Here is a 20011-nt window from a genome sequence, read left to right as displayed (position 1 = left end):
GCCGTTTCGAGCCTCCCCTCCAAGTAGGCTGAGTTGAGGGACCCCCGCCCCCCATCCATCATAATCTCCAAACCAGGCGCTTGGGCATTTTTGAGCCATTAATATTTATTATTATTTTTTGTGCGGCAGGGGATAATTTGAAGGCTTCTTTTTTTTTTTTCCTGGGGGGTACTGAGCTTCCGCGCTCCCGACCGCCTCCCGGTCTCCTCCCCCCTTGAGATACCCTCGACTCCAGCCCCGTTCCCCCTCCTCAGATGGGTTCATTGTGAGCTCCGCACCGGGCTGCGTGGCCGGACGCCTGCAAACTTTGCACAAAAATCCGGCAAGGGGCGGAGGAGGAGGAGAAGGAGGAGGAGGGTGAGGGTGGCGGTAGGGTGGGGGAGGGAAGGAGGGGGCCGCAGGGGCCGGGGGCCGGCGGGGGGTTGGGAGGAGGAGGGGGGCGGCTTTTTTTTTTTTTTTTTTTTTTTTTTTTTGCATAACTCGGCTCGGCCGAGTGGCCTCCGGACTCCCCGCGCCGCTGGGACCGCCGCTTGGATCGGGAGCCCCGGACTGCCGCATTGCAACAGGCAGGGCCCCGGCGCGCCCCCCGGGCCTCCCCCCGCCTTCGAGCGGCCTCGGCCGGCCCGGGCCGCCCCCCCAAGGGAGGCCGCCCCGGACCTGCGGTCCGCTCCCCACAGCCGCCAACCGGGCTGCAAAAAAAAAAGTTTCCAAGAGACAGGCGGAGGAGAAGGGGGAGAAGGGCTGCCCGGAGCGGCGGGGGGCGGCGGGGGGAGCCGGCTGCGGAGGGCGACGGAGCGCCCGGAGCCCCGGACATGTCCAGGCGGAAGCAGGCGAAGCCGCGCTCGGTGAAAGGTGAGCGAGCGAGGCCCGGCGGAGGCGCGAGCGAGCGAGCGAGCGAGGAGGGAGGGAGCGAGGGAGCGAGGGAGGAGGGACCGGCGAGCGGGCGGGCGGCCGGGGACCCGCGCGAGCGAGCCGAGAGGAGGAGGAGGAGGCGGCAGAGGAGGCGGAGGCGGAGGCGGAGGCGGAGGAGGGGGAGGAGGAAGCCGGGAGCAGGAGGCGGAGGCGGCGGCGGCGGCGGCGGCGGAGGGGGTACGCCGCGGACACCCTCCCTGCCCGGACCCGGCGCCGTCGCCCGTGGGGGACCCAGGCCTGGGGGCGCCGCTAAAGGGCCCTTGCCGCTCCCTCCGTGCGGGGCCCGGACCCGTGTGGCCAATCAAGGGGTGCGGGCCCGACTTGGCGGGGATTGCGAATCTCGGCGGCGGCGGGCGGGCGACAGGAGGAAGGAAGAGGCGGCGAGGACGGGCGCCCGGCAGGCCGACCGCTCCTCGCTGGCCCCGGGCCTCGCTGGCTCTCTTTGGCCCCTGCCTGGTCGCCCGAGGACGCGGGGAGCGGCGGGCGCTGTCGGCGAGCGCCCCGGGCGCCGCGCCCTCGCCCCGGCCGCCAGGCGCCCCCTCCCGCCCCTGCCCAGGCCTTCTCCCGGCCCGGGCCCCTGAACTTCCTGCCTCCTCCACCGAGGCCCACCGGGCAGGGAGCCTCCGCCAGGAGTTCATTGTCTGCACGGCGCCGGCGGGACGCGGGTCCTCAGGGGAGCTCAGCGGCCGCGGTGCGCGCCCCTCCGCGGAGGGCGCCCCGGATCTGACCCCGGGCACCGGCACCCTCGACACCCAGGCCGGCTTTCTGTGCCGGCTCCCCGGGGTGCGCGCGTTTGTGGGGAGCTGCAGATATATAGATACACACACCCATCCCTTCGTCTCCACGCTTTGCTTTCTATTTCCAGCGAGGGCCCCCAGCTCGAGGGGACCCCTGGAGAGTAGAGGCCCCGGGGAAAGGCCGCGCGCCGGCAGCGGAGCCCCTCCCCTGGCCTCCTCTCCCCGCGGCTGGCCTTTCCAGGCCTTGCCTGCTGCTTTGTCCCGATTCTAGCCCCTCGGTTGGGTGCCCGGGCGCTCGGCTGTGAGATGGGAGATGATCGAGGAAGGGGGGAACGATGAGAGCGGCTAAGTCTACCGAGCCAAAAGCCCCCAGGCCCTTGTCTTCTCCCAGCTCCCCTGATGACCTCTGGCCTGAGCCCAGTTCTGCTCTGAAAAGTTCATTTCCTGGAGGCCTGCGCGGGAAGGCGCTGGGGCCCCGCTCCCTTCCTGCCAGCCTTGCGCCTGGCTGGAATGGCTGGAACTGAATCTGGCAAGGAGGATCTTGAGACACTCGTCAGTTCTGTCCTCCTGAAGTCCCCGGAGGGACTGCCCCCGGCCCAGCAGAGATCCTCCCCGTCATATTAGAGGGAGACCAACTGAGTCCAAACGGAGCGCCCGGCCCGTTCCTACTCCTCCTTTTCCCTGAGAGAAGTTGGTCTTGTTCGCCTCACCCTGGCTGGTCTCCCAATCCGGGACAGCCTGGCCTGCTCCACAGAACTGGGGGTTCAGAGGGTGTTCTGACTGGGGGACAGGGAAACCAGAAGAGAGACTCCAAGAAGAGGACGGGAAAGAAGGGTGGATGTTTCTCTTTTGCTGATGGAAGGGCTGTACGGCTTGAAATAATACTGGATTTCTTTTCTCTTTCCCTGGCTCACTGCTCACTCCTTCAGGAGCCACTTAAGAGGCGACCCAGAAGAAAATGTGGAATTGGAATTTCTGGTTGGAAAAACAGTTTTATTTAACTCAGGCAGTTGATTTTGAGTTTGCAAAGCTTGCTTACCTAGACTTCCAATCCACTTCTCCAAACCTCCTTACGTTAGACGGCGAGACCCAGAAAGCAAAAGGAGAGCAGTTTGCAGTGAACAGATGGGTGGGTGTTTCAAAGTTGCTTGAACCGAGTTCTAAAACCACTCTGTGGATCTCTGAGAAAGACTCAAGAATTGGTCTTCAGCCTTTCATGAAATGAGCCTTGAAATGATTTTTAGTGAGTGCCTCTCTCAAATGTATATGTGTGTATATGTAGCAGACAGTTCAAGCAGGTTGGTAGGAGAAAGGCAGCAAGGTGAACAGGAGACCAGTGGAGGCATTTCGAGACTCGGTGTTGTAAATATCAGCCACACAGAGCCTTTCTGTCCGCAGAGTCAGAGACCCCCTGATTCTTCCCATGGCTTTTTGCATTTTCCAAAAGCAGCTACAACCCTTGTCTCTCACCATTTTACCTTTTATTCTGTTTACTGGGGTGAAGAGGGTGGAGATGTGGCCACTTATCAAGGGAGGAATTAAGAGAGAAGATAATTTGGATAGATAAGAGTTCCAGCAGGTGAGGGATTTATTGCTTTTCAAGAACTGCTCCCCCCCGCCCCGCCCCTTCTCTTAAGCAATATTCAAAAGTGTGTGCTTGAGTGTGGACAGCTCCACACCAAGTGTTTGAAACGACAAGGTCTTCACCTTTAAAGATGCTTGAAAGTGCTTCTTAAGGAACAGCGGTGTCTTTTACATTTTATTTTATTTTATTTTGCCTCCACTGCTGTGTGTCAGGGCTAATGTAGAGGCTTTGTGGACTTCCCCGGCCCCGAACATTCTGCTGTGAAAGTCGCTTGACTGTAATTTGTAATTGATCTCGGAAATGTGAAAGCCCATAGCAGGAAGGAAAGACAGAAATACAACAATTTCGAATGGATGCTCAGAAAGTGTGATTTGAAAGCACAGGCATTGCTGCTTTGAAAATAAAACTGGCCTCTGGGGGCTGGGGTGGTCTCACTTCCCACTCACGGACACAACCTCCCTTCTGGAGTGGGGTCACTTGTCCCCGCAGTGTGTTTGCCCTTCTTTGGAAAACCCAGCTCACAGGGAGGACACCTAGTAAATAGGGAAGGGGGTTGGGGCAGTAGGGGAGGGGGGAGAATAGCCTCATTGGTTTTCAGAAGCCTTGTAATTTTATTAAAAAAAAAAAACCCTGAAGCCGGGAGTGTTATAAAAGTCACATTTTTCTGACCGATTTTCCCTCCCTACACCTTTCTCCCCTTTTTTGTTTCCTGGTGGTGTGGTATGGTGTGGTGGTTGCAGTGATTTGTTCTCTTTGATAATTTTGGCCTCATTTTCCCGGGCTGTTCTCATCATGCTCACTGATGTTATTTCGGCCGATGATATCAGGTGGTTTGGTTAACGATTACCACTGCAGTTCTCTCTGTCACTCAACATTAAGGAGGCCTGTCCCCTTTCACCCCATGGCTTTCTCAGATCCATGCAACAGCCTCTTCATTTATAGAGAAAATTGATACATCTTTTCCCTTGCCTTAGCTTAAAACTTTTGAATAATTTTAATACTGTCAGTTTTCTCTCTCTAGCAACTGCCTGTTAATTACAGTTCTTAATATTAATTAGCGCTCAGGCTATGTCCATACACCCGCCCACCCCAACGTCCCAAAGTACCCCCAGTGACTTCTCGGCACTCCCTTCCCCTTCTTTGTCTTCCTCTTCTGCCAGCGTGTAGCTCCTCTAAGTCCATCTTATAAATTTGGTGGTCTAGGGACTTGGGAACACTGTGCGTGTTTCCATGGAAATAATTGAGATGTAATAAATAGAGGCGTTTCTGAGGTTACAGGTTTCTCGATTCAGCTGAGACCACGTACAAGTATAAATTGTCGAGATTTGTTTGGCTAAATGTACATGATCTTGTAGGAAGGGCAAAACAAATCCTTTATAGGGTCTTTAGCTTTCTATGTGGAGTGGGGTAGCTAACATTTAATCCTAATATTTAATCCCCCCTCCTCAATTAAGTTATCGATTCCCAGCTTTGGAAGGGCCTGTTTCATTCTAGAAAACATCCTTTACGTCTAGTAATTGCTGTTTAGATTCTTACACCTGTTTCCTTGCAAAAACTTAATAAGCAATAAAATAAGATAACTATGTGCCTCTGGCAGGGGAATCCTGCTAAACGGTTAACCATGAGGTGCCTAGCGTGCATTCATAATGAAAGGTGCAAAATGCGGGTGACTTTACAGTCATAAAGTAATTCAGAAGAAGCAGCCAGCCCTGGCAATGTTGTGGCATGCTACAGTGTGTTAACAGAGGAGGAGGAGGAGGAGGAACCAGGAAGGCAGGAAACTGGAGCACTTGAGTACAGCGTTCCTAGCTGGAGACGAAAGGCTGGGGATCTGGTTCAATCTAATAGAAAGTTGCAATAATTGCTATATCGGTAGCCAACTCTTAAGCTAGTGGCTGTGGAATTCTTCCCCTGATGTAGGATTTAATAGTCTGGCAATTAGATGCATTGATTTCTCTTAACTGTTCATTTGGATGTGTAAACGAAAGGAACCTACCACTGAGGCTGATGGTGCAGACATGCTCCCTGGCTCTTTGAAAAAGGCTGATTTAGGTGGTGGTGGTGGGAGTATATGCTTTTTCAAGGCAGTGTTAGGACCAGTTCCCTCTTCTTTCAAAATTTCTGTCCATTCTCTAGTGAAGTGAACGGCACCTGTTCAAATTCTGTTTAAAAATAAAACAACGGTATCCCATTATAGCTGAAAAGTAAAAACATCCTTTTCTGCCGCAGATGCTGAGAGTGCTTTCCCTGTCTTTGAGTGACTGGACTTTGTGGCAGATGGTCTGTAGGGTACCAAAGGGGCAAGTCACAGAGCCTTTCGGCTCTGAGTTCCCGACAGCCCTCCTGCAGAGAAAGTTCTTGCTCCCACTCCTCCTCAACAATGGTCTGAGACTTGTGACCACCTAGACCAGTGGCTCTGTCAAGCCTGGACTGCATGTGGGGACATGGCATCTTGGAAGGTTGGAAGGCTGTGAGATGTCAGTGGCTTGGAAAGTGTCTGGGAAATGACCTCTTTGAAACATGAGGCTCTCTAACTTCCTGCTTCTGGACTTGCAGTTTTCTGTAAGTGTCAACAACTTCTGACATGCAGGCATCTGAAACTGTCTCGAAAGTAAGCAGGCAGAGGATGGCTGGATTTCCTGATGACCCCATCGTTTTTGCCAAGGTGGTGGGTGGGTTTAGTTCACTCTTTGACATAGGTTAGGATGGACTTGCCTTTCCTGGCCACTGGCTGAAGCAAAGCCCAGCCTTGTCCACGGCACGCTGGTGTTTGCAAAGAGTATTATCTTCATGTCTTGAAAACATTTGCAGAAGATATCAGGGTTCCTTCGTATCTGTGAGTCTAGGTTGATTACAGTAGAATACCTTGAAAACTGTTAGTGGGGTCCCCATTATTTGGGTAGCCAGGAAAACCCCGATACACTGTGGTTGGAGAATTTGACAATTTCTGCAAATTCCCATCAGCTTGCAAGGGCATCTTGTGCATGGACATGTTAGTGGGTAATCAGAGAAGTTTCCCACCCAAAATGGATGAATTGAGCCTGGATTGGTTACATCCCACTTGAAGTTTTTGGGGCTGGCTGTCAGCTCCCTCAGCCTACTGTGGGAGAGGCAGGGTGAAGTGAGTGAGGAAATGCTGATGGAAACTTTTGATTCATAGCTTACCTGCCAGGATCGGTGGCAGCCAACGATTGGGGTTGTACACTCAGTAAATAAAAATACTTTACCGCTTTCAAGGAGCGCCAATTAGCTGATTGCTCCATGTGGCTGTCTTTAAGGAGAATGCTGTTTTACCTATCTTCTTGCACAAAGGTTTGATTTTTAATGTCTTGTGAAAAGGATTCTCTTTGTCTTGATTGATGTCAGGAATAAAAGCATGATGGTAATATCCCTTTGAAAGCTATTGTATTGTCAGCCCTCGCTGACAGCGGGACGGCCTCCCAGCGTTATAGATTGGTGCTGTGAAAACACTGACATTTTCTTTGTTACGTTGCTGTTGTTCTACTTGCAAAGTCAATTACACAATGTCGGAGCTCAGTTACCAAGTTGACTTTGGAGGTAACAATGTCTTTCATTCTCTTTTTAAAGATATAATTTCCCTTTGTTGTTGTGGTTGTTGTTTCGTTTTCTTTCTTTTTTAACCTGCCTCCCTCTGTTTACCTCCCCTCCCTCTTGCCTCACTCCCCTCAAGAATCTGAACATCCTAGCTAGGCAAACACACTCTGGTTTCAATTGTGACAAGTCAAATTCAAAGGCGACCACATCATTATCTCCGAATTCTTCAACTCATTCACATTTCAGTGGCTTCTTATTGATATAGTGACTAAAGCAGCCAAGATACATAAAAACCCATCAAATGAGATTGCAGTGTTGATAATCTCTTATCAAGTGGGTTGTTCTCTGGATTTGGGGTCATTGAGGTTGGCAAATTCAGAGTTTTCTTTCTTTCTTTTTTTTGTGGAGACTACAACCTGGGCTGAACCAGGTTCTGGGTCGATGGGACCCTGGCAAACAGTTTTTTCTTACAGAAGATTTATAGGCATTTGTATCTCAGAGGCTGGAGCCATTGAGTTCTGGATTTGGGATCCTGAATGACGTCATGTAGAAGGGTAGAAGGGGTCTCATAAGAAAATCATGTCATCTGTCCTTCTCCCTTTGCAGATGGCAAACTCCAATCATAAGGCGATCCTATCAGGTGATCCCAGTGTGCCCACTAAGGACTCAGGAGTGATTTGCATTCCCGTCTAAGTGTGCAAAATCTTGCTATGAACAGGAGGAGAAAACCTTGAAAAATATTCAAAGCTGAATATGGTTAAGGTGGATATTTTTTAGATGCCTGCCCCCTATCTTCTGTCCCTCCCTGCCTTCCCCAGAAAGAGGAAACCCTAATTCCTTAGTTCTCTAAACCTGGTCATCCAAGAAGCAGTGACCTTCGAGCTGCGGGTTGTTGGAGCATCCTCCTGCCTGATACACTGCGGTGCGAGGTGCTGCCCTGCTGCCACTGCCTCCAGATGACAGGGATCCATCAGGAAACTCCGTCCGAGACACTAATTGTGGGCCCCCGAAGTTATTATTATGAACCACCAGACAAGAGCCTGTATTCGCCAGCAATTTGTCAGGACTAATTTTGTTTTTCTCCAATAATTGAAAATTAATGTCTTGAAGTGAAAGCAGATGTTCATGTCATCTTCTGAATTGGGATATAAAATGGGGCTCTGTGGATGTGCTAATTTAACAGCAATTTCCCTCTCCCAGATAATGGGGGTGCTGGGGCTGATGTCACCTTCGGAGCAGGGACCAGGGGCCGGGAGAGAGAGAGGCCTGGGTTATGCTTGTGCTTCTCGAGGGTTTGTTTTGGAGGGAGAACCCATACAGAAAAAGATTTGCTTGTGCTATGAAAGTTGGAGAACTCACTGTTTTGAATATTCATTTGCAGAGGAAGTATTTTTTGAGGTAATTCAAGCATTATGCTGGGGAGCCTTTGTTTGGGGAAAGGGTGGCTTCATACAGATGAGTGGATCCCCAGCTGTCATGCCTATCACCGTCACCTACAATAAAGCTGGTTAAATTGCATATTCCTGGGCCCAGGTCCTGCAGATGCTCACCTGGCTGGTCTGAGGAGGGGCTTAGATCTCTTCATCCCCCAACTCCTGCTTTTAAGCAATTTTGATAAAATATACGTAACTTAAAATTTACCATCTTAACCATTTTTTTTTTCCTTTTTTTACAGACAGGATCTTGCTCTGTCCCCCAGGCTGGAGTGCAGTGACGTGATCGTAGTTCACTGCAGCCTTGAACTCCTGGGCTCAAGCAGTCCTCTCACCTCAGTCTCCCGAGTAGCTAGAACTACAGGCTAATTTCTTAATTTTATTATTTGTAGAGATGGGTCTATGCTGCCCAGGCTGGTCTTGAATGCCAGGCTTCAGGGAATCCTCCTGCCTCGACCTCCCAAAATGCTGGGATTACAGGCATGAGGCACCTTGCATGGCCCATCTTAACCATTTTTCAGAGGCATTAAGTACATACACATTGTTGTCGGGCTGTCACCACCATAAATTTTTCATTTATAGTTGGCACCCAAATGATGGTGGATTAGGGATCTGCAGCCCACCACCCCAGAGGAGGTCATCGAGGCCAGCCTCCCATTTCCAGGGTAAGCATGAGAAACAGAGGCTTAGAAGATGAGGCCATTCTCCCGGCGGGGGGCGGGGGGGTATGTTCTTTGCCTTGTTCTAGTGTAAGAGGTGAGATTGGATTGTCCAAGGCTAGGGCAGGGCATAAGACTAGGGTTCCATCAGGGCTGGGGGAAAGGGCAGGTGGGGTGCTAATAAGGACTTGCTGAGTGATCTGATGACCATTATTAGGATTAGAATATTTGTTTTGTCTCCTTGTGGGGACAGCATTCTTTTGAGACTGTGCCTGGTGGGTTGCGAGCTTGCCCAGTGGCCCTGGCAGATCCCTTGTGGCCCCTATGCCTGCCTGCCAGGACTCAGCTCCCTCGGCCTACCCAGTCCTGCACACTTAGGCCAGTTTGTCTATGACTAGGAGAGAGAAGAATGGCTGTTTTGTCCACTTGATTGCCTTGCTTTCTAGACCATCTTGGGCCCACAGGTCTAGGCTTTGCAAACTCTTCACTGCCTCGCTCCTTGGAGGTGCTTGGAAACTTTTTCTCCCCCTGTTTTCTCTGTAATTGAAATTTGCCCTTTCGTTACCTGGGCATGAATTATTTTTTGCAGTGTTGTCATTCCCTATCCTGCTGTGAGGTTTATCTCTTCTGTTGATCCTAATTAAATAAAACATACTGTTCACTTAACTCCTGTTGCACTGAATTTTACCTGCCTGAAGGCAGAGTGATGACCATCTGGGCTTAGTTAGGGAGGTGGGCATGGCTGGAGAGGGCAGCTGGGTTGGTATGACTGCACATTCAGGCTGGAAGACTGGGCAGGGGGACCTCCTTGGCCTGGAGGCTGCAGAACCTTGGAGCCACCAGCAATATAGAGTATATTTTTGGTTCCTGAACAAGAGATGTGGCTTTGTCCCTCACCCCCTGTGGCTGCAGTTTTGAACTTGGAGAGAGGAGAGACAATCATCAGCTCCTGAGGGTCCCCAGGGAGAGGGGGAGGGAGGAGAAGCAGGTGCCCTGAAGTGGGGAGATGGAAAGAGGAGGCAGGCTTCTGTCTCTGGGGTGGAGGCCACAGAGAGTGCTGGGGTCTCTGGGGAGCAGCAAGCAGTGCACGGGTTCTCAGTGCCCAGGACAGCCCCTGCAGATGCCCTGTGCCCCTTAGGGAGACACTGGCCAGCCAGGGGCCAGACACACATGTTGGGAAGATTCACTGTTTTTGCCTTTGAACCTCTCCGAATCCTGAAAAACACAGGTTGAAAAGGAACCTTGGAGGTCACTTCATTTACACTTCTTTGGGTGTGTTTCTGGCAACCTTGGTTTCATCCAGCCTGGACGTACACACTTTCACTCGCAGGGCGCTCACTACCTCTGTGGCATATCTATGCCTTTTTTTTTTTTTTTTTTTTTTTGAGACAGAGTCTTGCTCTGTCAGCCAGGCTGGAGTGCAGTGGCACGATCTTGGCTCATTGCAGCCCCCACCTCCCAGGCTCAAGCAATTCCTGCCTCAGCCTCCCGAGTAGCTGGGATTACAGGCATGTGCCACCAGGCCTGGCTAATTTTTGTGTTTTTATTAGAGATGGAGTTTCACCATGTTGGCCAGGCTGGTCTCGAACTCCTAACCTCAGGTAATCCACCTGCCTCGGCCTCATCCGTGGCTTTTTAGCTTGAATTTCACACATGAAGCTGCAGTCTCCTCTCTGTGTTGGTCCTGGTTCCACCTCCTGGGGCCACAGTGAATAGCTCAAATCCCCAGTCCCTCCAGCAGCCCCATGTCCTGCCTTTCTCAGGGGAAGGGTCTCATGTATGGGATGCCAGCAGCCCACTGGGCTTCCAGGGCTCCATGCTCATTCAGAAATGGCCTTGGCTGGGTGCAGTGGTGGCTTATGCCTGTAATCCCAACACTTTGAGAAACCGAGGCAGGTGAATTGCTTGAGCTCAGGAGTTCGAGACCAGCCTGGGCAACATGGCGAAACCACCTCTCTACAAAAAATAAAAAAAAAATTAGGAGGGTGTGGTGGCAGGAGCCTGTAGTCCCAGCTACTTAGGAGGCTAAGGTGGGAGAATCACCTGAGCCCGGAAGGTTGAGGCTGTGGTGAGCCATGATCGTGCCACTGTGTTCCAGCCTGGGTGACAGAGTGAGACCCTTTCTCAAAACAAAACAAAACAGAACAAAACAAAACAAAACAAAAATGGGAGCCGTGGTGGCTCAGAACTGTTGTCCCGGTGCATAAGAAGGCGAGGCTACGTGTTCGAGTTCAACCTGGGCAACATTAAAACAAAAAACCTCTCATCCATTAAAAAAAAAAATTGCTGGGCGCAGTGGCTCACACCTGTAATTCCAGCATTTTGGGAGGCTAAGGCGGGCAGATCACCTGAGATCAGGAGTTTGAGACCAGCCTGGCCAACATGGTGAAACCCTGTCTCCACTAAAAATAAAAAAAATAGCCAGGCGTGGTGGCATGCGCCTGTAATCTCAGCTACCCAGGAGGCTGAGGCAGGAGAATCGCTGGAACCCACTGCACTCCAGCCTGGGTGACAGAGCAAGACTCCGTCTTAAAACAAAAACAAACAAACAAAAAACCCCAAAAAACACAAACAAACAAAAAAATCTGGCCTCAATCTTCTGGGTCATTATGTCTAAAAGATTTTTTTTTTTTTTTTTTTTTGAGATGGAGTTTCGCTCTTGATGCCCAGGCTTGAGTGCAATGGCGCAAACTCTGCTCACTGCAACCTCAGCCTCCTGGGTTCAAATGATTCTCCTGCCTCAGCCTCATGAGTAGCTGGGATTACAGGCATGTGCCACCACACGTGGCTAATTTTGTATTTTTAGTAGAGACAGGGTTTCTCCATTTGGCCAGGCTGGACTTGATCTCCCGACCTCAGGTGTACACCCTTCTCAGCCTCCCAGAGTGCTGGGATTACAGGCGTGAGCCACAGGGCCTCGCCAATATTTCTTAAATGAATGAGTGAATGTGTGAATTGTTGAAGGAATAAATATGAATGGGGAATAAATATGAATGGGTGAACAAGTGAATGAATGAATGAGTGACTAGTGAGTAAATGACTCGATGAGTAAATGGATTCATAAGTGATGAGTGGATAAGTGAGTGGGTGAACTGAGAGGGAGCACAGGCCTTTGCAGGACTTGGGTTCACCGGGAGAGTCAGTCTTTGTGGGCCCCTCCCGCTGCCCCAGCCTCTGTTCCTGATGAGGAGGTGGGAGCTGCAGGACACCTGGCTGGGAGAGGCTGATGCCCGTTCTCCTTCATACTCAGGGTACATTGTGCTGTGAGATTGCAGCTGCTGTTTATCGAGAGCTTTGTGTCATGGATTGTGTTAGGCTTGTAAAACATTGCTTTTAAAATGATAAAAGCAATGTGAGATTTTTGTACTAATTTAATTTTAATTATTTATTTTCTTGAAGTTTGGATCTTGCTCTGCTACCCAGGCTGGAGTACATTGATGTTATCATAGCTCACTGCCACCTCAAACTCCTGGGCTCAAGCTATCCTCCTTCCTTAGCCTCCTGAGTTGCTGGGACTATAGGTGCGAATCACCATGTCCGCCTCTTTTTTTTTTTTTTTTTTTTAACAGATGGAGTTCTTCATGTGTTGTTTAGCCTGGTCTCAAACGATTCTCCCACCTCGGGCTCTCAGAATGTTGAGATTACAGGCATAAGCCTCTGTGCGTGGACTTAATTTTAAATAAAACAGAATGTTCAACTCAATAACCTTGCCATCCTGCCTGTGACGCTCATCCTGCTACATCATTGCCATGGCTCAGAATAAACACATTTGACCAGCTCGATCCTGGCCAGGGATCAGCCACCATTAAGTGGCCTTGGGACCCTCTTCATCTTTGGAGGGGGGGTGGTCTGCCCTAGGAACAGCACTAGGAGTGAGGGGTGGGGCCAGCTAAGTGGGTGGGAGGGGGAAATGGGATGTGTTGGTAGGGAACCTGCCAATCACTCAGAATAGAAAAGAAAGACCCCATTCTCCCTGAAGGTCTGAGTCAAGATTCCTTCATTTCTCTCCTTGGGGAGGGGAGGGGGTTGGAGGAAACATACTCTGACTTTGGGCAAGACAGTTCCTTCTATGGGCCTCAGTTTCCTAGTTTTCTATGTTTTCCTAGTTTCTCAGTTTTCTATGAAATAGGATAGAACTAGTAGGGTTAGCTACATGAGTTAAGTTTCCAATCTTGGTTAGTTGCACATCAGTATCATCCTAGGCACTTAAAAAATAACATTACCTGGGCTCCACTATAGATGAAATAATCCAGAATCTCTGAGGATGGGGGTAATTGGAATGTGCAGCCAGGGTTAGGAACCATTTGTCTAGGAGATAGCACCTAGAGTATATAAATCTGTTCCATGTTAATAGCCATAAGGAGGTCTACAGAATCGTTGCACCGGACTTTATTTACAGTCTTCCATTGGTGAACATTTAGTTGCTTCCAGTTTTTTGCTGTTTTAAATGATGATGCAGGGAGTATCCTCATTTATAACCTTTGTGTTCTTGTTTGAGTGTTTCTTTGGCTGGATTCCTAGAAGTGAAATTGTTGGGTCAAAGGGTATTCACTCGAAAAATCTGATAAATATTTCCAAATTGCCTTCCACAAAGTCTGTACCAATTTACCCTTCAATAATAGGGCATGAATGCACATTTCTCCTAATCCTTGCCCGTATGTGATGATGTTTTGTTTTTGCTTTTTCCTTTTTTTGAGACGGAGTCTTGCTCTGTTGCCAGGCTGGAGTGCAATGGCGTGATCTTGCCTCACTGCAACCTCCGCCTCCCGGGTTCAAGTGATTCTCCTGCCTCAGCCTCCCGAGTAGCTGGGACTAGAGGCACATGCCAGTATGCCCGGCTAATTTTTTATTTTTATTTTTAGTGGAGATAGGGTTTCACCATGTTGGCCAGGATGGTCTCGATCTCTTGACCTTGTGATCCACCTGCCTTGGGCTCCCAAAGTGCTGGAATTACAGGCGTGAGCTACGGCGCCCGGCCTTTTTCTCTTTCCGTTTTCTTTTTGGCAATCTGGCAGGCAAAAAATGGCACATTGTTTAAATTTGCACTTCCCTAATTATTAGTGATGTTGCCTTTTATTTTTCCCCCCCAAGATATGAGGCCTTGCTATGTTGCCTAGGCTGGTCTCAAACTCTTGGGCTCAAGTGATCCTTCCACCTTCGCCTCCTAAAATGTTGGGATTATAGGTACGAGCCACCACACCTGGCCTTTTATGTTTATGGGCCTGCCTGCCTGCCTGCCTGCCTTCCTTCCTTCCTTCCTTCCTTCCTTCCTTCCTTCCTTCCTTCCTTCCTTCCTGTCTCTCTCCCTTCCCTTCCCTTCCCTTCCCTTCCCTTCCCTTCCCTCCCCTCTCCTCCCCTCCCCTCCCCTCCCTTCCCCTCCCCTCCCCTCCCTTCCCCTCCCCTCCCCTCCCTTCCCCTCCCCTCCTTTCCCCTCCCTTCCCTTCCCTTCTCTTCCTCTGTCGCACAGGCTGGAGTGCAGTGCCACGATCTCGATCTCGGTTCACTGTGACCTCTGCCTCCCAGGTTCAAGTGATTCTCCTGCCTCAGCCTCCCGAGTAGCTGGGATTACAGGCGCCTGCCCCCCATGCCTGGCTAATTTATGTATTTTTAGTAGAGACGGGGTTTCGCTATGTTGGCCAGGCTGGTCTCGAGCTACTGACCTCAGGTGATCCGCCCGCATGGGCCTCCCAAAGTGCTGGGATTGCAGGCGTGAGCCACAGCACCTGGCCATTTTTCTTTCTTCTTCTGAAGGGTCACTGCACTATAGAGCTTGGAGATATGGCATTTCTTTCCCTTGGTGAGTCCTTTGGTTGTCTGCCCTCCTTCTTTCCCTTTCACATCCATCCTTCCATGTAAATCCTGAGCATCTGACTCAGGTGAGGCTCAGCCTAGGCTCCAAGGAAGATGCAGAGAGAACGCAGAGGAGGCCACGTCCTCAGGAAGCCTGGAGGCCAGAGAGGGGAGTAGACCCTAACCACTAGACCAGACAAGGCAGCCTAGGACAGAAGTGTGGGCTGAGGGCTGTGGGAGGGGTGAGAGAGTTGCGGGGGATTCCCTTTGGTAGGGGAATCAGGTAAAGCCTGGAAGAGCAGGTAGCATTTTTTATTTGGTCCCTGAGGGATGGAATCACAACACCAAGAGTAGCTAGCCTCTAATGGGCACCCCTTGTATACAGGCACTGGGCTATGCACGTTACGGGCAGTACCTCATGGAATCCTGACACTTGCTTTTGACTGCTGAGGTGGGGACCTTAGGCTTTCTTTTTTACCAGCAGTCCTGGAGCTTGGAGAACCCTCAGCCGAGGTTCCTTTTCATATAGATGATTAAACTTGCCCAGAGAGGGCAAGCTAGGTGTCCAAGGTCATACAGTGACCTTGTGGCAGAATTGTGCCTGGGGATAGGAGAAGGGGGAGCTGGAGGATCTTGCTGCTGCCACTGTCCTGCCTTCGGAACAACCTAGGATCCCCAAGCTTCTGGAGTGGGGGGAGGATTCTGAGCAGACAGATTTGGGCTCCTACCCCTTTCCCCACGTCCTTGCCATGTTATTGGTAAGCCTCAGTTTCTTTTCCTTTGAAATGGGCTCTACTCCCAGGAGAGAGGTGAGGAGGAAATCTCAGGTAAGGAAGAGCTTGTTGTTCAGGCTTTAGCCTGTCATTTGCTGGGGCAACCCTGCCCTTTTTAGAGACACCAGGTTTGAAGGGGGCTTTTGGATCTCTCCTTGAATCCATCCTCCCCACCCCACCAGAAGACAGTTGCCCTTCTCAAGGGGCTTCCTGGCCAGGCTCAGGGAAGCGGCTGTGTGGGAGGGCATATGCCCCATAATAGTTGTGCATGTGTGTGAGTCTGTGTGCCTGTATGTGCACATAAGTGTGCATGCATGACTGTGCGTGTGTCTGAGTCTGTGTGGGTACCTGTTGGGTATGTGTGTGCATGTGTGTGAGTCTGTGTGTACTAGTGTGTGCATGTGGATGCATGCGAGAGTGTGTACACGTGTGCATGAATGCATATGTGTGTGTGCGTGTGTGTGCCTGTGTGAGTGGTCATATGTGCCAGCTTCCAGGGCAAAGAGACTCTTCAAATTGCTTGCGTGATTCAGACTCTCAGTACAGGGACAGAGAACATACTAGTGGGTGGTAGACTTTGCTTATGAATTTACTTTATATCCATTCATTCAGATATTTTTGGAGCATTGTGTTTAACCTGACCCTGTAATGAGAAAGAAGCAAGTTCTTCCTTTCTAAGATTCAGCTGGCCATGTATAAAGTTGTGGTTGTGAGGATGGGAAATAAATTTATATTGGCGTTTCCCAAAATGTATTCCAGGATTTTGTTGATGTTCCACCCCCTCAAAAAGAGAAAAGTTTTCTGTCGCCAAATGCATTTGGCAAACACTGGATTAAACAGAGTTAAAAATTTTTTTTAAAAAACTTCACGGCTTCTCGGAGCCCTTAAAATGCCAGCGTGGGACTCTGAGAGATGTTAATAATTTGTGATTTCCAAACTTATTTGATCACTTGTCATGGAATCCTCTTATCTGGGGCATGGTTTAGGTTTCAAGGCTTTTAGGAGCTGCTATCATTAGCTGCTGCTCATTTGTTCATTCATTCCTCTCACATGTTTACTGAGAACCTACTATGTACCAGGCAGTATTCAAGGTGCTGTGGCCACCACGTGGACAGGTTTATTCTAGTTGAGTGAGGAGCCATCTGCAAGCATATTTCTGTTAAGCAAATTAGGTTCTGGGGCAGGCAGGGAGGCTGTGCAGAGAAGGCCATCCTGGAGGTGATGCTGGATCCCAGACGGTGAAGGGGGCTGCTTCATGAGGGGAGCTGGGGGCCTGGAGGTCTTTGTGGTTGATGCTTTGGGAGGCTGGGAGGTTGTGGAAGGTGGGGGTCCTTCTCTGAGCCTCTGTCTCTTCACCCTGGGAGGGCGGCGGGCCGGCTGGGAAGGTGCAGGCTGCAGCTTCAGCCAGCAGGCTGGGTGGGGCCCGGCTCTGTTCTCTCTGGAGGCTTTCCTGGGGCCGCGAGTCAGTTCCTTGGGGCTGTTTCTGGGCAGAAGCCGCTTCAGGGTCCCAGTCTTGCCCTGGGGACCTCAGTGTCATGTCCTGCTCCTCCGCTGCAGACATGCAGGCCTCTCAATGCACAGGTAACTGGGAGGGCTCAGAGGATGGGCCTCCCTGGGCCTGCCTGCTGTGAGCACCACCCGGCAGAACTCCTGCCTGTGCGGGCCACTGCACTGCTCCCTGTGTCTGGCACTGGACCACGTTCCCACCCCCATCTGACAGATGGGCACATGGGGCCAGGAGGCTCCCACAGCCCGTTACCTCAGAGGCCGGCCCCTCTCCAAGGCATCTAGCCCTTCTCCAAGCCAGGGCTGTGGCCTGAGGCTTGTGGGGTGGGAGGAAGTGTCTGGGTGTGGGGGCCGAGATTTCCAGGACGGGAGGTGGGATCTGAACCCTCCACGGTCCTCCTGGAGTCCGATTGCGCAGTTGCCTTGTAGGATCTGGGTCCTGGGATGAGGGGAGGGGACGGAGAAACCGCGGGGGAGGGGAAGGGGTCAAGGGTCGGAGAGGAGGAAGAAATCCAGGGTGGGGTGGCAGTTGGGGAGGAGGCGGGGAAGAGGGGGGATGGCTGGGAAGAGGCGGGGAAAATCAGGGGAGGGGGCCTCGGGGCTCTTCCCGCCCAGCTACCCGAGGGGAGCCCGGCCGACGCTTGGGAACGCGGCCCCTCCCGGGCCCTTGTCTGCCCGGCCCGCGGGGGCGGCCCCGGGACCCCTTTGAGGCGGCGGCATTGGGAACGCGCTGGGCCGCCCCCCGCGCGGGAGGGCTCCATGGCTGCGGCGCAGTCACTCAGGGCCAGGTTCGGGCACAAAGCGGCCGCGGCGGGGGGCCGGCTGGGAAGGCGCAGGCTGCGCAGCTCGCTCGCGCGGCCCGGGTGGGGCCTGGCTTGTTCTGCGCCGCGGGCCGCCCCCCGGCCGCCCGCCCCTCGGAGTCTGGCGCCCTCAGGACTCCTGGTCCCAGGCCCAGCGCTGGGGACGGCGGCGTCGAGCCCACAGCTGGTGCCGCCCTTGGGTGGGCTGCGGGCCCGCCAGCCAGATGTGCGCCTCGGGAGCCCTGGGGCACCGGAACCCCGATCGGGCCTCCGCTTTGGGGTGGGGCTGGGGGAAGGCGGGTGACAGCCGCAGGGCCATTCCCTGGTACATCCTCATACACGTAATGCCGCTGAGCGCACTTCCCAGGTACTGAGGACTGTTCTGAGCACTTAACACTCGTTGATTCATTCAAGGTTCACAGCACCCCTGTGAAATAGGTACGTGATGTGTATCCCCATTTTACAGAGGAGGAAACCGAGGCACGGGGAAGTAAAATAAATGGCCCAGTGCCCCACAGCTAGGGCAAGATTTGAACGGAGGCACTCCGGCCCCAGAACTGTGCTCAGCCCCTGCAAGGTGCCCAGGCCTGCGTGGTGGGCTGGAGGCCTGGCCCCGGGGGTGCAGCTTCCAGTGCATCAGCACGTATCCAGTAAATTACAGATGAAGATTGGCACACAGATTTGAGTCATGATTCTGGGTTTGCCGCTTAAAATTCCTTCTCTGGATGGATCCTTCTTGACTTCATTCATTCACTGGATGGGTAGTTCTGAGTTTGTGATGGGCCAAATGCTAGTGCTGGGTCCTTGCCTTCAGGGAGCTTACAGCTTAGTAGCAAGACAGACAATAAAGAGTGAGCAGCTCCCCGGATTGTAATTGTTCATTGAGAGACCGCTCTGGCTTATCTGACTTCGACAAGGTCCTCCCGGGAGGGCACTGCAGAGGAAGTGACGTGACTGCTGGTGTACGAAGATGAGAGGGAACTGCAGAGGACAGTGGCTAGTCTCCTCTGGCTCTGAACTCATTCACTAGGGCTGCCTCTGCCTGCCTTGGGCCCGCCCCATGTGGGGAAGGAGGGAGAAGAAGAGGCCATAGTCTCTGTCCACGAGGACATGATGGGACAAAATCTGGGGGAGTTTTGAGTGTGACTGTCTGGAGGGGCAGGGGCAAGTGCTGGCAGGCTCTCCTGGAAGGGCTGGAGCAGGGATGAAGGAAGAGGCAGGGTCGGGTACTGGGAGAGATGGCTGGGTTGGGGTGGCATTGCAGGTGGCCTGTTGATGCATGCACACAGCATGGTGCATGGTTCTTTCTGGGGAGTCCCCAGGGAAAGCCACCGGGGCCTTGTGCTTAAATGACCCCTAAGGTTTGCACAACCTCTGTGCACTGTGTGGTTCCAGAGGCTCTCACAGGCACCTCCAAGTTTCCAGGGAGTAGGTTGTGGGGGTCTGGGGAGGGGTTGTCCCTCTTCGTTTGCCAGTTGAGGAAAGGAGTTTCAGAGACGCACACAGCCTTGCCCTGGCTCACACAGCCACGTGTAGCAGGGCCTGTGTCCAGCTGGCAGGCAGGCTGCTCCTTTCCAAGGTCTCCATATCCCATGGACAGGGACCCTGACCCCCAGGCCTCAGCTCGCCAGGGCCCCCTCTGTACATTACTGGGGTGGGAGGTGGAGGGAGATGCTCCATCACTGTCACCCACGTCCCTCAGCCTGGCTTTGCACACTGAGCTGCCCCCATCCCCCAGACATCAAACCAGGCCAGTGAGGAAACAGCTGCTCCAATGTGTCCCGGCGTCCACAGTCCACTTTGAATTGGGAATCTGAGTGGGCTTTATTCTGAATTTCCTGTATCTGTTGGCTCAAAATACCCATTGCTCAGGCTCTCCCAGGGGAATGTAGAGGCCTGTCCTGGGTTCCCAGGGTCTGAGCTCATTTTCCTACTGGGACGTGTTGGACAAGGTTGGGCCTGGCCCCAGACCTCTCTTTGTATCCTGTCCTGCCTTCTTACTAGTAGGAGAGTTCCAAGCCTGCTCTTGTGGAGAGAGGTTCAGTGGGGGAGAAGGAGCATCAGGAGGGGATAAGGGCATTCATGGGGAGTATTTACTGAGGTTATTGTGCGTCCAGGGCTCTCTGAGGGCTTCCTGCACGTGTTCTCATGAATCCCCTCTGCAGCCCTGTGAGGTTGGTACCATTATGTTCGCCATCCTGTGGGTGAGGCAGCTTTGAAGGTCAGCCTGAGGTCCAAGGTCACATGTCACAGTGAGGCTG

At 52.3% G+C, this 20011-nt stretch overlaps 1 protein-coding gene across 3 annotated transcripts in view; it reads left to right on the top strand.

Moving 5' to 3' along the window:
• The first annotated feature begins 537 nt into the window (after nucleotides 1-537).
• Nucleotides 538-20011, top strand: part of ZNF423 (zinc finger protein 423) — a 366350-nt gene continuing 346876 nt past the window's right edge. The window contains exon 1 of one of the 3 annotated variants that reach the window (XM_057300143.2): nucleotides 538-852. In XM_057300143.2, coding sequence (XP_057156126.1) covers nucleotides 813-852 — 40 coding nt within the window. In that variant the 5' untranslated portion in view covers nucleotides 538-812. The remainder of the gene's footprint in view (nucleotides 853-20011) is intronic. The other 2 variants (XM_034940121.4, XM_034940120.4) reach the window with 2 other exon arrangements.

The sequence above is a fragment of the Pan paniscus genome, chromosome 18, assembly GCF_029289425.2.
Source record: "Pan paniscus chromosome 18, NHGRI_mPanPan1-v2.0_pri, whole genome shotgun sequence".
NCBI lineage: Eukaryota > Metazoa > Chordata > Mammalia > Primates > Hominidae > Pan > Pan paniscus.
This window is presented reverse-complemented; position numbering and strand designations above follow the sequence as displayed.